At 42.9% G+C, this 16,295-nt stretch overlaps 1 protein-coding gene across 22 annotated transcripts in view; it reads right to left on the reverse strand.

Annotated features, from left to right (window-relative positions):
* Positions 1-16,295, reverse strand: part of DOCK9 (dedicator of cytokinesis 9) — a 324,937-nt gene that overhangs the window by 127,941 nt on the left and 180,701 nt on the right. For all 22 annotated transcript variants that reach the window (XM_061435266.1, XM_061435276.1, XM_061435256.1 and 19 more), the window contains exons 10-17: positions 11,528-11,602; positions 10,062-10,202; positions 9,486-9,689; positions 8,976-9,098; positions 4,432-4,514; positions 3,365-3,487; positions 372-451; positions 98-285 (exon numbers count right to left, since the gene is read on the reverse strand). In XM_061435266.1, the coding sequence (XP_061291250.1) occupies positions 98-285; positions 372-451; positions 3,365-3,487; positions 4,432-4,514; positions 8,976-9,098; positions 9,486-9,689; positions 10,062-10,202; positions 11,528-11,602 (1,017 nt within the window). The remainder of the gene's footprint in view (positions 1-97; positions 286-371; positions 452-3,364; positions 3,488-4,431; positions 4,515-8,975; positions 9,099-9,485; positions 9,690-10,061; positions 10,203-11,527; positions 11,603-16,295) is intronic.

The raw sequence follows: 16,295 nt of genomic DNA on the forward strand, positions 1-16,295 counted from the left end.
TCGAGCAGTGATGTAGACCCAGTGCAGCCAAAAACAAACAAACAAACAAATAAAACAAATTTTAAAAAACTAAATAAAACTCAATTTTGCCACTCACCTTGGCAAAAGACTTTTGACTGTCATATTTCAAGGACTTAGGATAAACATACAGGTGGTTGTTGTAGATGGTGTAAGGTTGAGTGTGTTTAGGGATGCAGGGTACAAATTCCTCCACCTCAAACGTAATCGGCATTTTAGTACAGGTTTCAAATTGCTTTGTAGGAATGTATGATGAGTTGACATAATCTAAAAAAAAAAAAGTTAAAAACAAACAAACTGAAGTAAAAACCAAACAAAAGCTGGTCTGTTTATTACACAGAATGTACACTTACTAGGAAAGTCTGAGGAAACGTTATCAATTGTAATGTCTAGATTGCCCAAAATCACAGGGAGTTTAGCCATCTTCTCAGGTCTACAAGTAAGAGAAGAGAAAATTCAAACAAGTTAGTTAGCTCTGAATTCCAGAGCAGCACTTCCTAGAGAAATACAATGCAAGCCACAAAAATAATTTTAAACTTCATAGAAGCTACACTTAAAAAGAGTAAAAAGAAACAGGTAAAATTAGTTTTTAAAATATTTTATTTAACCCAATAATATATTAAAAATATTATCTCAGTGTGCAACAAGTATAAAAAGTACGTTCTGGTTCTTTGAAACCAGATGTGTATTTTATGCTTAGAGCTCGTCTCAGCAGGACCTATATTTCAAGTACTAGAAAGTCACACGTGGCTAGTGGCTGCTGTGCTGGGTACCACAAGCCCAGATAAGAATATTGACAAAATGTTACAGTGGAGGTTTTCCTGAACCACTCCATTCTCAACATACATTCTTGGCTCAAATGGAATCAGAAAGTTCAGAAGCCATCTGAGGCTCCATTGCCTAGTGAAATGCTGGATATAAAGAAGGTGCTGAGTGAATTGTCTGGTGTCTGTACTTGGTCTGACTCCATCCAATACAGGGGTGTCCTCTGTGCCAGTCCTGACAAGCATGCCCTCAGCCCTTCCTAGTGACAAGGAAACCTTCAACATAGCCATTTTGACACCCAGACTGCTCTTCCTTACAGCCTGGTAAAATTCACCCTGCTGAAGCTTTCACTCATCAAGGAGCCTAGTTAAATTTCTCTAACACTTTTTAAATCATTAATAGACAGCTATCACATCTTCCTAAAGTCCTTGCTTCTGAGTCCCTTTGGGTCTTCCTCCAATGCCATTTCTCTCCCATAAATACACCCCATTTATATCATGGCCCCCAGAACTGTATCAGTAAGGTCCAGCAGGGCCTGAACAGGTTGGGTAGAGCAGCTGCCTGGTTTGAACAATATACCTTTCTACTGATGCAGCCAAAATTCTACTACTTTTACACAGTCACACCACTCCAGTGAGGCACATTAAATATACAGTCACCTAAAATCCCTGTATCTTTTTTTATATGCTTTACTATTTTGTTATATCTCTCCATCCTGTCTTTATACAGTTATGTTTTTAGAAATCAAAACAGGATTTGATTTTTGTCCCAATGAAATTTTACCTTTTTATGACTGAGTCATTTGCAGTTGATCAAGACCCTCCTAAATCCAGATTCTAACATATTCCTAATACATATGTCACGAAGACATTCATCAGCACTTTACATTCTCATAAAAGTCTTTCATGAAGATACTGCACAGACTATTGCCAAGAAGCAGCTCCTTCTCAAACCCCTAGAAGCCCATCGCCAGACTGAGACTAGCCACCTGTCACCCCTCCTCGCATCTGGTTACTCCAGCACTGAACAATTTTTCACTCTCTCACACTTCTCTGACTTCTTGGTCATCTTGGAATATATGCTTTACGTTCTTCTGTCGAACCAGCTTAGTGACCCAAGTAAAAAAGGAGAGGCAGAAATCTGGTTAGGACAACTAGTTCCCAGAACACAGGATGTTGCCTCCTGGTCCGTCAGAAGCCACCTGTTTAATAACATCTTTGAGATCACTGGCAAGAAGCATCACAGCTCAGTGGCTCACAGATTTAGCATTTGGTTGAATTGTTCCCAGTTTTGAAAAGTTCCCAACTCTTGTTTTTAAGATTCCTCAGACATCATCATTGTTGTCTTGAGCAATCTCACGGTCAAGATATCTTGCGGTTCTGTTCACGTGAACCTGGATGTCCCTAATGGTTCCAAATTCTTGCTCCCACATGACTACAGCCTATGATGAATGTCGTCATCTTTGCCCCTCACCAACCCCAACTAATGGAATCACTTTCTCTCAGGGTTCCTCTCATTTCCACCAGCCTTTTGTATATATCTGTAAACCTCGTGCAGAAACTAACAGCATTATCACCTAAACTACCCAATATGGTAGCATTTAAAGAAGATCTGCATTTTAAAGAAAATGTTCTATTTTTATACTTGGCTTTCAGATCCCCTGCAGAAATAAGAGACACAACCGTGAGCAAATCAAATAAATATAAAATATCTCATCCTTCTTTTTAGATGGATGCTTCTTGGAGCACACATCAGCAATACCATCTCTCTGACAGGATTACTTTCTGACTAAATCTAGGACTCTCTCCTCTGATGATCACCACAAGGGGGAGGGGCAACGTGGCTCATAAGCTTTGACAGCTATTTTCTAAACACAAGGGCAGCTTCAGAACATGTTTCTCGTCCACTGCTAAATGACTTTTGAGAGAATCACAGGAGCAGAAACTATAGCTTTGGATCCAAGCTGGGGTCCAAGCCACCGACATGTGATAAATTTTTGTAAAAAAAAAAAAAAAAAAGGAAAGAAAATAAAGCAACACCAAGGTTTAAAAAAAAAAATGAAAAGGAATTCTCTACTTCCCTATCAAGTGTGACAAACACTCAAAGACACAGTGGCATTTCTTCGGATTCGTAATGAAAAAGGACTGCAGCCTCCCTCATGGTACTGCATCTTCTGCGCTTGACAGCACTGGGTCCCTATTTCCAGGTTTCTCAGTCTCTCGCTGACCTTCTGGACCACTCTCTCCCCAGGAAACCCTTCCTACGGGAGGCCTGGTGCACAGGGAGAACCACCCCGTGCTCGGGACCAGTGGAAGCCTGTGATCTTAGCTGCCTGGCTGCAGGCTCTCTGCTCGTACCACGTTTTCACTGATGGCCCGGCAAACTTCACCCTCCAAGCACCACCCAGGAAGCCAGGCTGTGAGCCGAAACCACCCCCAAACGCGGTTACTTTGGGCAGGGTGCGGGGTTCAAGCTAACCAGCCAAGGGAGTGACTTCTGACACAGGGCTGCCCACCCCCATCTCATACAGTAACTTCTGTTTCTCTGGTGTAGAAGAAATAGGCAAGGCCTTGAGACTCACTTCCGAAAGTCTGCAAGTAACTTGAGCATGTCTTCGTTGGATAGCTTATTGCTGTCTTGCTTGTAGAGAGCAGAAAACCTGGCGCTTTTGTCAAGGTTTCCAGATGCATCCTTAAACAACGTCCTGAAATAGCAGAACGACATGTCTAAGCTGAGTTTCCAAGTGACCAAAATAAATCCACAGCTGGACTCTGGTTTCTAAGTGAAGACTAATTGTCATTCCACTGGCTATGGCCAGCAGAAATCTCATTATCGAAAGACGTGGAAGGTATTTATGAGGATGAACACAGCTAACTCAATTTACATAGAAAATATCTCCAGCAAATGGCCTGCGCTTAGGAAATAACACACACAGCCAAATGCTTACGACTCAAAATACAGAGGGTCTGTGGGCCTCACTGACTGGGCTGCCACCCCCTTCCCAGCTGGAGGCGCGTGCTGGAACCTGGAGCCCCAGCTCTGCCACACACACTCCTGTCCATCCCGCCAGGGCTGACAGCGCCCTTCTCCAGCCAGCACCACCTTTCTCTGGGTCTCTAATAAATGATGTTTCAGATATGCAGCTTGCTTGGTTTTCAGTTTTACAGATTTAAATCTTCTGCTTCTGGACCACAAACAGAATGGGTTGGTCAGTCTGTCTGTCTGTCTCTCCATATAGCTGTACCTATATAAAAGGTATAAAGGATGTTCTCCTCCAGACTCCTGGACACAGCAGGGGAAGGAGAGGGTGGGACGAACTGAGAGGGTAATACTGACATACATACACTACCCTGTGTAAAACACACAGCTAGTGGGAAGCTGCTGCACAGCACAGGGAGCTCAGCCTGGTGCTCTGTGATGACCTGGAGGGGTGACATGGGGGGTGGGCAGGCTCAAGAGGGAGGGGAACTAGGTACACATATAGCTGATTCACATTGTTGCATGGCAGAAACCACCACAACATTGTAAAGCAATTGTCCTCCAATTAAAACAAAAAACCTAGAAAAAAAAAGCAACTCCTTTAAAAAGTGACATGCACAAAAAACAATAAAAATACTAAAAAAAAAAAAATAAAGATGTTCCCCTTACCTTGCTGCCCAAGCAAATGGCATTCTGTACTGCCCTAGTCTTTGGCATGCCTGCTTGGCATTCTTCAGAACCTTCTGAGCAACCTTAAAGACATCAGAGTAGAACTATGAGTTACTGTATCCCACTGAAGGGAGAATTGTGAACTACAATTATTATCTCACAGTCACTGAACAGGCTCTTCCTGTAGTATCAGATGCATGGACAAGCACATCTAAATGTAACACAGCTGGATTCACTCTAGTGCAGAGGATTCTGTTCATCATATTCTCTAGCACAATTTCCAAAGAATATCAAATGAAAACTGTTTCCAAAATGTATGTTTTTTCTTTGGACTTCATAGGCAACAGGCATGCCATTTCATAGGCTTTTGTATTTCTTTATGACTAAGGGCTATGTAGTATAAGCCCCTGAGTTATCAGTAATTACTAGTACTTGGTATTCATGCCCCAATATATGCCATGGGAATTCAAATGAGGACACTAATGAAAACACTAAGCTTTCACAACTCTTAATGTGCACTGGCCTATGCAGACTTCCCAGATTTGGGGAGTATATACTTGTTATTAAGGCATGACAGGTACTGACTTAAGTTAGGCCAGGGCTTTCAAACACCACGTTTCTGTTTCTAGGTATAAATTACCGCTACTTTCACTTTCTCAAGATCACTTTTGGTTTGTGTGGGGGGTGGATTAACTCTAAAGTGCAGAGGGAAGCAGATTTAGTTTTGGCCTAAGATGCATGCATGGCAGGTCTCTTTATCAATGATACCCCTACCGCTAAAGCAGATGACACCTAATACCCCCAAATTTTCTTGTTCTGGGATACTGCACTGTTACCACTACAAAGTCTAATTGATTCGGTCAGAGTAAAGTGTGAAGGGTCTTTTGGTATTGTTGTTCAGTCACCAAGTCATGTCCAACTCTTTGTGACCCCATGGACTGAAGCACACCAGGCTTCCTTGTCCCTCATCTCCCAGAGTTTGCCCAAGTTCATGTCCATTGAATTGATGATGCCATCCAGCCATCTCATCTTCAGATGCCCTCTTCTCCTTCTGCCCTCAGTCTTTCCCAACATCATGGTCTTTTCCAATGAGTTGGCTCTTTGCATCAGGTGGCCAAGATACTGGAGCTTCAGCTTCAGCATCAGTTCTTCCAATGAATATTCAGGGTTGATTTTCTTTAGGATTGACTGGTTTGATTTCCTTGCAGTCCAAGGATTCTCAAGAGTCTTCCCTAGCACCATAGTTCAAAAGCATAGTTCAAAAGCGCTAAAGTCTCTTTAGCACTCAGACTTCTTTATAGTCCAACTCTCACATCCGTACATGACTACAGATCTTTTACATTACTTAAGTAAATCAGAATCAAACCAACGGGCAACATGCTGTACTGCCAGTGAACCAGTGTGAACTCTGCAGAGCTGCAGCATTGGTTCCACCGGGAGCTGGTCAGGAAAGCTGGGTCTCAGGCCCCACTCTAGACCTCCTGGGTCAGAACCCGAAATCTGACCAGAACTCCAGTGATCTGTGTGCACCAGGTCTGAGAAACGCTCATCTAGAAGACTCGGAAGGAGAACAGCAGCATCCTGTCTGCTTCTGAGTCAAACTGAAACCAGCTGTGTGAGTCTGGACCACTGAACCTCTCTGGACTCTGCTTCCCTACCTGCAAAATGAAGAGCACGAGCTCGACTTGCCAGCATCCCTTCTGGCTACTAAATATGACAAGTGTACTGAAACCACGTTGGGGAACTGAGGCCTTCAGGAGAGATGATGCAAACACTTCTCCACTGAAACAGGTTTAGGATCCAGTCCCTCCCTTTCTCCTTCCAGGGGGGCATGTCCATGCAAACTCAGAGATCATAGAGTAGAATGGTCAGCCTTCCCGGAGTGGCCATTTTACTTGCACATTTTCAAGTAGAAACAATTGCTTTTAGGTTTTAACAATAATGACTGTGTTGTGGACTAAAATGAAATATTTGCATATGTTTCACTCTTGCCTGCAGTGAACTCTCAGATTTACTGAGGATGCACATGGAATACAATGCACGTGAAAGCCAGTGAAAAACCAGTGTGTGCCCTTTGGGTTTTTTCCCCCTCTTTTCTTTTTTAAAAAAGTCTGTTCATGGTGGACACCTACAGAGACTCCTCCCAAAAATTTCCTCCAAACCAATGATTTCCTCCAAACGATGCCCTAGGCCATCTTGGAAAACATGAAGAGACAATTTTTTTTTTTTTTAACAGCTCTATTACAGCTCAGAGTTTTATGCGGCAAGCAAAGGAAAGTACACCCTTGAGGTATGAGGGCAGGCCAACCCCAAAGGAGAGGCCATGAAGAGACAATTTTGATACACAGGAAAAAACTATCCTTTAGTAAAATCTCTACTGAAGCTTCTATTTTTACATAAGATGGCTGAGTCTTAATCTCTGCTTGAATTGACTGCTTTGGAGGTGTGAACGCATGGGAAAATGTACACATGGCTGGGCTTCACATCCCGTAAGTATGGAGGAGGAGTAAATTCAGCAGATGCTCAGTGGACACTGGGAAGAATGGCGTCCCGCCTGCGAGGATACATGGTTTTCGCACCAGCATGAGCTGCCAAATTCCAAACCATGCACATGGCAGGCAGAAGCGGCCAAGCTGGTGCATACTAGCCTTGGAAACGTCTTACGCACACAGCAGGGGACTAGATCTTATCTTGGGCATTCACTGATTATTAATCAAAACACCAAAGAGACTAAAAGAGCTTCTCATCCCAGGTTTTACAGACTTCATTTAAAAAATAAAACAGCTTCTCTCCAGATAAACTTGACTCAGCTTTTACCAGCCAGAAGGGCATCCCGTCTGAAGCTGTGTGCCTGGGTACATGGGCTCTTCCTTGACAGGGGCTGTAGTAATTGATGATGATGTCCTCTTGTATGTGTCAGTGGCTTGATTTACAGTCTCCCAGCACTGACTTGTACATTATCTGTTTGATCTTAGCACTGTTCCTGAGGGAAGGGAGGGACAGGTAGCAGCACCATCTTTCAACTACACATGTGACACCTGGGGCCCAGAGAGGTCACATGACATGTCCAGGCTGGCTGGGCTCTCAGCACCCAGGTCTCTGACTCCTAGGACCTGTAATTTAACAATCACCCTGCATCTGCGTGGACACGCCTGTGATGGACTGATGATCACAGAGAGGAAGCTCTGAATCAGCTGAGAAGACCTCAGTGAGAGCCGCCAGGGTGTCCCAAATCCTGCTGACCAGTCTTTGTCAATCAATGTATCAGGGTCACCTCACAGATGATCAGTTATTAAAAAAAATTGTTTAAGAAATAGAAGTACTGTAAAACTGGCACGAGCAGTACTCAAATGGCTGACTCAAACCAGGCAGCTCAACATGCTGGAAAGTGACAGTCATGTGTCCTTTGGCGACTCCAGAAGCGGGAAGCTGAGCGGGCAACTAAACCTTTGTAAATCTAAGTTTTTGGAAGTGTGACTTATGTCCACTCCTAGGTACCCCCAGGTACCGAACACTACACCAAAGTAATGAACACAGAGCACATACACCACATGTGTACTTCCCTTCCCTCTCCTGCCTCATGTCACGCTGCCTCTGCCACCAGAGCCCTGTCCCACCTGACAAAACACAGTGGGCTCAATCTGCGGACACTACCGGCCAGACCATCCCAGCCAGGTCACCTCCTAGTCTCCGGACTCACATGTAAGAGTAAATGGATCCAAATTTACAATTCCGGGACCTTGGACACATGCCAGCAAGTGGAAATGAACTCCATTTAAATATAATATATGTACTTTTTAATGAAAGAAAGTTTACTATTAAGCTGGTAATTCCTTTGCCAGGATAGTCTAGCCAAATGAAGTATTTATTTATACATGGAATTACTTTTCACTGAAAACTGGACACATAAGGTTAACTCTTAAGAGTAAATCTACAAGAGTAGACAAACCTAGACAGCATATTTAAAAGCAGAGGCATTACTTTGCTAACAGAGGTCCGTAGAGTCAAAGCTATGGTTTTGCCCATAGTCATGTACAGACGCGAGAGCTGGACCATAAAGAAGGCTGAGCGCCAAGAATTGATGCTCTCGAACTGGGGTGTTGGAGAAGACTCTTGAGAGTCCCTTGGACTGCAAAGAGATCAAACCAGTCAATACTAAAGGAAATCAACCCTGAATATTCATTGGAAAGACTGATGCTGAAGCTCTAATACTTTGGCCACCTGATACAAAGAACAGACTCATCAGAAAAGACAGTGATGCTGGAAAAGATTGAAGGCTCCAAGAGAAGGGGATGACAGAGGATGAGATGGTTGGATGGCATCACCAACTCAATGGACTGGGAGATGCTGAAGGACAGGGAAACCCGGCGTGCTGCAGTCCATGGGTTGCAGAGAGTCAGACACGACTGAGCGATTGAACAAAGAACAGTGAAAGCTGTCTATCTCTTTTAGAACATAAATATGGCTTAACTGTGATTTCTTTAAGCATTTCTATTCCTACTTTTTTCCCCCACTGCTTTTTATCATCCCAAAGTCATCCATACCTTGGAGGAGTCGGAACTCTTCATGTATGGCTCAGCACCATGGGTGATGCTCCCCTGAAGTACTTTTTCAATTCTAGCCACAAGGAATATATCAGGATGAGGACATGTGACTGAAAATATCCCCTAGGGAACAAACCATCTTCTTTAGCAAGCAGAATTTACAGTCACATTAAACAAATCTCACAAACATTAAAGATTCTCAATCAGCAAACAGCAGAACTACTCAGAAGCACCCAATGCCAAACTGGTTAACTCAACAACAAACAGTTCATCGTTCGATCAAAAAGGCTCTTTGGCGGGGGAGGCAACTAGCAGCAAGTTTAGAAAAAAAGAAATGAGAAGTCAAAAGCCATTTCTCTTTCAGCTTGCTTTGACAGCCTCGTGATATACGCAATCAATCTAATTAAGAGTCTCATTTACTCAAACTGCGCATTTTACGCTTCATTTATGTATTTACACAGCTTGTACAAGGTAGGCCTTAGTGGCGTGACCACTGGGCCAGTCCCCCACCTGCTTCGGGTACTGCATGGAGGCCTCGTGGAGGATGCCCAGAGGGGCAGGCAAGCTCTGCCGGTCGCCGTTCCTCAGAGACGGGGACGTGGTGGCCAGCATCTGCCGCACTGAGAAGTGGTTCAAGTCCACGTGGAAGTCGGCAGAAATCTTCCGGTTGCATTTTACGTCAAACAGGGACAGAGTGACAAAGAAAGGCTCGACCTGGACAAAACAAAACAATCCAGACCATCACTAGGGCTCAAACTGTTGGGACAAGAGAACGCTGCTATCAAAGAAGAGACAACTAGGGCTCAAACTGTTGGGACAAGAGAACGCTGCTATCAAAGAAGAGACCACTAGACCTGTGTGTGATTGCTGCTACAAGTTACTGCGAAAGTGCAACAGCCTCCCTCCCTGTCCTGTATCATGAACGTCCTGTCTGGTGGCCCAAATGACCCTCTGCACTCTGATCTCACCCTCCATTCTCCAACACCAGGAACTAGGACTGCGTGACATGACTGCACTGCAATGGGCTCACCTGAAACCTCGGAATGTGTTTGTTTTTTAATTTTAGTTTTTCAAAAGGAAAATTACGTTTGTAGTGGGCCCTTCTTCATTTTCGGCAACACAGCATTGCAGATTGAAAGATAAATCATTGCACTTGACGAGAATTCTTTTTCCAAACTTCTCTTCAAATGGCTTTACTTCTGGCTCAGCTGATGAGAAGTCAAGCTTCTTTAAAAGAAAATGCAAATATATAAATGTATTATGTTCCCACTAAGAAAAAAAATCCCATAATAAATGTATCCTAAGGAAACTGCTTAAAATATGGAAAAGCTATACATATTTATTTATGCAAACTGTGTTTACTATTTTATACATTTATGTAGTATATAATAATGGTCAAATAAATGATGGTATATCTACTCAATGACTGATTATATAGAGCTTTAAAATTATTGTTATGAATAACTCAAGTGTTCATCAACTGAAGTACCTATAATCAAAATGTGGCATATACTATAAATCCAATGAAATATTACTCAGCCATAAAAAGGAATGAAGTTCTGACATATATTACAACAAGGATGGGCCCTGAAGACATTATACTAAGTGGAACAAGCCAGACATGAAAAGGAAAAAATCAAATGATTCCACATAGATGAGCTTCCTAAACAGTTAAAATCTTAAAGGCAGAAAGTAGAATAGAGGTTACTAAGGGTGAGGGGAAGGAGATACAGGGAGCTGTTGTTTAATGGGCACAGAGTTTCTGTTTGGGAGGATGGAAAAGTTCTGAAAAGAGATCGTGCTGATACTTGTGCAATAATGTGACTCTACCTAATGCCAGTGAATAGTATGTTTAAAAATGGTTAAAGTGGTAAATTTTATATTGTGCATATTTCATCACACTAAACAAAAACCTATCCAAAAAACTATATGGTTTTGAAGTCTGAGAAGAGACAGAGGAAAATACTGATTATTAAATGGGGAAAAGAAGTTCTATTTAAAAAAAAAAAAAAAGACAACAAATGAAGAAGAGGAAACTACGGGAGAGATGCAGCAGGACAGCTGGCCCCTCTGAGCAGCCCTGTTTGTGGGCAGCCCTGGAGGCCCTCGCCACGCGTGTTTGGGGTGTTCTCGGGACACAGGTGTGGACTGAAGGATGGCAAGGCTTGTGTTTGGAACTGAGCTTGGGCCAGTCGGGAAACAGTACCGTCTACTGGGCAACTGTAGAGATGCATGCTATTTTCTTGGTGGTGGGTTTACGGGGTAAATTATATATGTTCTTTGTGGACTAGCACATCTTTGGATGTGGACTAGCACATCTTTGGATAAATCTCCTTCAATTCTCAACAATCTATGGAATATCAAATGTTCACAATGGTTGTGTAATGGTAATGAAATTACTGGTTTTTGTTTTCTCTCTTTCTCCTGAATTTTCTATATTATTATATTGCTTTTCATCCAAAATATATAAATAAGCAAACAAATAAGCAAGCAAATAACCTATCAAAGCTTTTCTTTCCTTGAACTAGTCTAAATATTAAAATACTTCTTACCTGAGCATCTGGGTCCAAGTAAAAAAGTTTAACTCTGCTTTCACTTTTCAGTTTGATTTCTGCTTCTCTGGCACTCTGATAACAAGATAAAATAAAAAATAAAAATCACATTTAAAAACCTCCTTTTCTTACAGAGGTGTCTAAGTATGTTTGAAAGCTACCTGAAGAGCCAGACTGCCGGACAACCCTGCCCTCATCTTGGTGGGTCACCTGCACGTCAGCGAACAAGGACAGACTATGTAAGTACTGTGGGTAGGCGGTGAGGACAGACACAGTGTAAGATCTGTGCGGGGAAAAGAGAAGCTAAGACTTGATCCCCGCCCTTGTGAAGCTGACAATCGACTGGAGAGTCAAAACCAATGCAAACTATCATGTAAGAAACGAGCTGCCAGTCCAGGTTCGATGCACGATACTGGATGCTTGGGGCTAGTGCACTGGGACGACCCAGAGGGATGGTATGGGGAGGGAGGAGGGAGGAGGGTTCAGGATGGGGAACACATGTATACCTGTGGCGGATTCATTTTGATATTTGGCAAAACTAATACAATTATGTAAAGTTTAAAAATAAAATAAAATTTAAAAAAAAAGAAAAAAAAAAACAATGCAAACAAAGCAAAAGAGAATAATTAAACATTACCATCAGGAAAAGCTTCATAGAGTAATGAAATAGGTGACCAGCTCTGAATGAAGAGGTAGAATTTAGACAGCAAAAAGGAGGAAAACATGCGCATTTCAGATCGAATGAAAAGGATGCAGAGAAAGGATAGATAATGAGAGCAGAAAAGAGTCCAAATGGCAGAAAGGACTTACAGTCCAGCCTGTGACTTGAGGGTAAAAGTAAAGGATGGGGAAGGAAGACGTTCTGGATGGTGGAATAAAGAAAACTATGGCGGATCTTGAGGGACAGCCGTTGGTTTTGGTGGCAGGCAAGGGGGGAAATGCTGATTCATTCAATAAATATTCATGAGCACATATTCTATGTCAGGTTAAGGACACAAACATGAGTGAAGTGCAGTCCCTGTCCCCAAGGAATACCATCTGGGAAGACAGGATATGAACAGCAATACGAATGGCAAAGGAAACCATGCATACAGCGAGCCAACCTGCACCAGGGGGTGGCCACGAGAAAGAGCTCCAGGAGGAAAGTCCATCTTGCAGGATAAGGACATTTGGCCAGAAAAGGAGAGAAGGGCATTCTAAGCGGAGGGACTACAGGTATAAAAGCACAAGTTCACACTTGAGCAATGACCAAGTCATTCATTACAATGAATGGCACATGAGGAAAAATGTAGAGAAATGAGTCAGATTTGTATAGTGAGGCCTGGGGATTTCATTAAGAATCCAAAATCCAGAATCCAGAATCAAAAAATTCTGCAGTATTTTCATCAAGGGAATTTACATTTTACAATAGATCTGCCCCACGGGTAGGGCTGAAGCGATGGATTAAAAAGGGAAAGACCAAGAGATCCACATGGTCTCTCCCGGGTTATGACAACAGGCTCCCAGCCTCACAGCAAGGCCTATAACAAACCCCACCTTCCTAGCCTTGGATGGCCTGCTGGCTGACAATTAAGCTGGGAGGAAGAGCAGGTTTATTGAGAAGGTGGGAGACTGGATTCTGGAGATGCCTGGGGGATTCCCAACTGGTAACATCCAGTAGACAGCCAGAAAGATGCAATGTGAACACAGGGTGGGGAGGAAGGCTGGAATCACAGACAAGGAGAACCTCAGCACAGAAGTCTTGGCGGGTGGGTGAGGGTCCCTGGGGAAAGTGTGAAAGCAAGTCTGTGGAAGGAAACCCAGAAGCCCCAACACTGAAGGGATGGACAGAAGAAGAGAAGACACACAGCGGCAGCGATGGGGGCTGGAGCAGTGCGATCTGGGAACAGGCAGAAGAGGAAGCTTCTAGGAGAGTCACAGAAGTCATCTCCAGTCACATTGTGCCTCACACCTGATGCCTCTAAATCTATACCCTGCTCTTCCTGGCAGTCAGAGCTCTTAATAAAACATCCTCTCTCATCTGCTCCTTTGCTCAAAGATCATGAGTCACATCTCAGCACATGATCAGCAGAGACAACCACTGGAGAGGGCATCTAGTCCTCTCTGCTGGTAGCTTACCGAGGTCTATTATCACATTTCTAATCATGGCCAACTGGAAATTAAGTGTCGTCTTCATTTTCCCAGCCATGGAGTTATTCTAAAATGTTTTTAGCCATGATGCAAGGGCTTCCCTGGTGGCTCAGACAGTAAAGAATCTACCTGTAATGCAATGACCCAAACTCCATCATGACTATATTTAAACAACTGTCTACATCGAGCAGAATGAAATGACCACCAGAATATCAGCTAAGAAACTGGATACTAGTTCTAGTTCAGTTGTGAACTAGCTGTGTGAACTTGAGCAAGCCACTCAGCCTCCCTGGACTCAATTTTCATTTCCAAGTAAACATATTCAACAAGGTGCTGGCTCAAGTCTCCTTCCATGACAAAGCTGATCTTGTTCCTCTCCCTGCAGCTTTAAGGCTTCTGGAGGCTCAGGGGCCTTCCTACAGATCAGCTCATGCTTTTGCCCATTGCAGGGCAGCTGGGAGGGGGTGGACAAAGTTTGAAATCCATCAAGCCCATCATTTTCCCTGGTTTTTCACATCAAAAGGGCCAGAATATGTGCACGCAGAATATACTTAACTGAACCCAAAGAAGAATTTGCTTTACTTTGTCCATGAGGTTTCCTAACAAAAATATCAGTACTACATGCTGTGAGCCACCACCCACAGTGACACATTCTTTTCCTGAATTTCTGCTGGATTCTTTGAACAAGGGCAAACTTTATGATCTCAGACACTGGAGCACAACTGGCATAGTAGCAGGAGAGCGTGCTCTCAGTCATGTCCGACTCTGCGATGCCATGGACTGCAGCCCACCAAGCTCCTCTGTCCATAGAATTTTCCAGGCAAAAATAGTAGAATCGGTTGCCATTTCCTACTCCAGGGGATCTTCCCGAAGCAGGGATTGAACCCGAGTCTCCTATGTCTCCTGCATTGGCAGGCAGACTCTTTACCATTGAGCCACCAGGGAATGGATCCTTAATGTAGAAGCATTCCCTGGTGCCTTTCTGAAAGATGTTTGTTGATTCGAGCAGACTAGGAGATGAGAAATGAACAAAGCAGGAATGACTGCTAAGGGCTCCATATAATTGGAGGGCAAACAGGGATGCAGATACATTAAAAGAAAAAAAAAAATCAACTAGCCAAAATAGACTCAAAGCATGCTAATGTTGCCACTAATATCCAAGAGATATATTCTTCACCAGAAAAACCACTTACTGGGGAAGAAGGGACAATGTTAGATGTAAAAATAACCTCAGAGTGTATACTCTACCTTACACACGTCGACAGCTCTGCTCTGAGATAGATAAAAAGCAGGCTCAGCTTCTTAAAGTTCCTCCCAGCCCTCCCAAGGCCTAGAGTGCTTTAAAAAGAGGGTACGTCTGATAAATAGTGTTTGAAACAATTACCAAGTAAAACTTAGGCAGTAAGAAAATGTGGCTTTGCCCCAGAGCCAGAGAATAATAAAATACATGAAGGTATCAGTGATAAAATGGGGTATTCATTCATAACAGCCAATATCTCTATGCTAGATGTTACCCTAAGAGCATATTTAAATTTGGTACAAGCTTAGGAGGCAAGTCTTATTTTATCCTTGTTTAAGGGAAAACACTGAGGCATGAGGGACATGTTTGGAGCAAACACTTTGCTCCAAAGTTTGCTCCAAACTCACAACACTAAATAGAAGTCTGGCTTCTAGCCGAGGTTGTCTGGTTTCAGTACTGACACTCTTTAATTATTAGACCAGAAAAAATAAAATAGGTAAAGAATATAAACAGGCAAGTCAGACAGCAAAAAAACCAAATGGCAAATAAACATGAAAATATGAAAAATATCACTACTAAGCAGCAGAATAGAAATTAAAGCAGAGAAACACCATTTTTTATTCCTCTGGATGCAGAGAAACAGGAATATGAGTTGTTACAACCTTTGGGGGAAGTAACCTGGTAATATTTAAAGCGCTAAAAACATGATAAACTGTGACCCAGAAATCCCACCTTGGGGAAGTCCTAGCGCTGAAATAAGAGCACGAGCATTCAAGTTTTAAATACGTCACGGTGTTTATTGCGCAGTGCCTGTGTAGGCTAAAAACAGAAAATTATCTAGATGCTCGTGAAGAGGGAGATGACTAAATAAAGTGTGCAGTATCCATATTTGGAATATTATGCAGCTACGGAAATGAGTATGAAGACAAAAGATTGAAGGCAGGAAGAGAAGGGGATGACAGAGGATGAGATAGTTGGATGGCATCACCGACTCAATACACCTGAGTTTGAGCAAGCTCCATGAGCTGGTGATGGACAGGGAGGCCTGGCGTGCTGCAGTCCATGGGGTCACAAAGAATTGGACATGACTGTGCGACTGAACTGAATGATGGCAATGAGTGAACTAGAGCCTGTATGGCCCTAGAAGGACCCTTAAACAAATATTTTTAAGTGGAGCAAGTTTCAGAGTAATGTGTAGATCATGAGCACATTAAAAAACAAATAACCAAAACCACTACACATGTGTATACATGTTTCCATCAGCAATTGGTTTAGTGAAGGAGAAACTATAACAGGTTAATAACATTGGTGCTCTCAGGAATGTAGGGATGGAGGTTGAAGGGAAAAGATGAACTTTTCTTTATGTGACTTTGAATATTTTTACTTATTATAGAAAAC

This window comes from Bos javanicus, chromosome 12 (genome assembly GCF_032452875.1).
Source record: "Bos javanicus breed banteng chromosome 12, ARS-OSU_banteng_1.0, whole genome shotgun sequence".
Taxonomy (NCBI): Eukaryota; Metazoa; Chordata; class Mammalia; order Artiodactyla; family Bovidae; genus Bos; species Bos javanicus.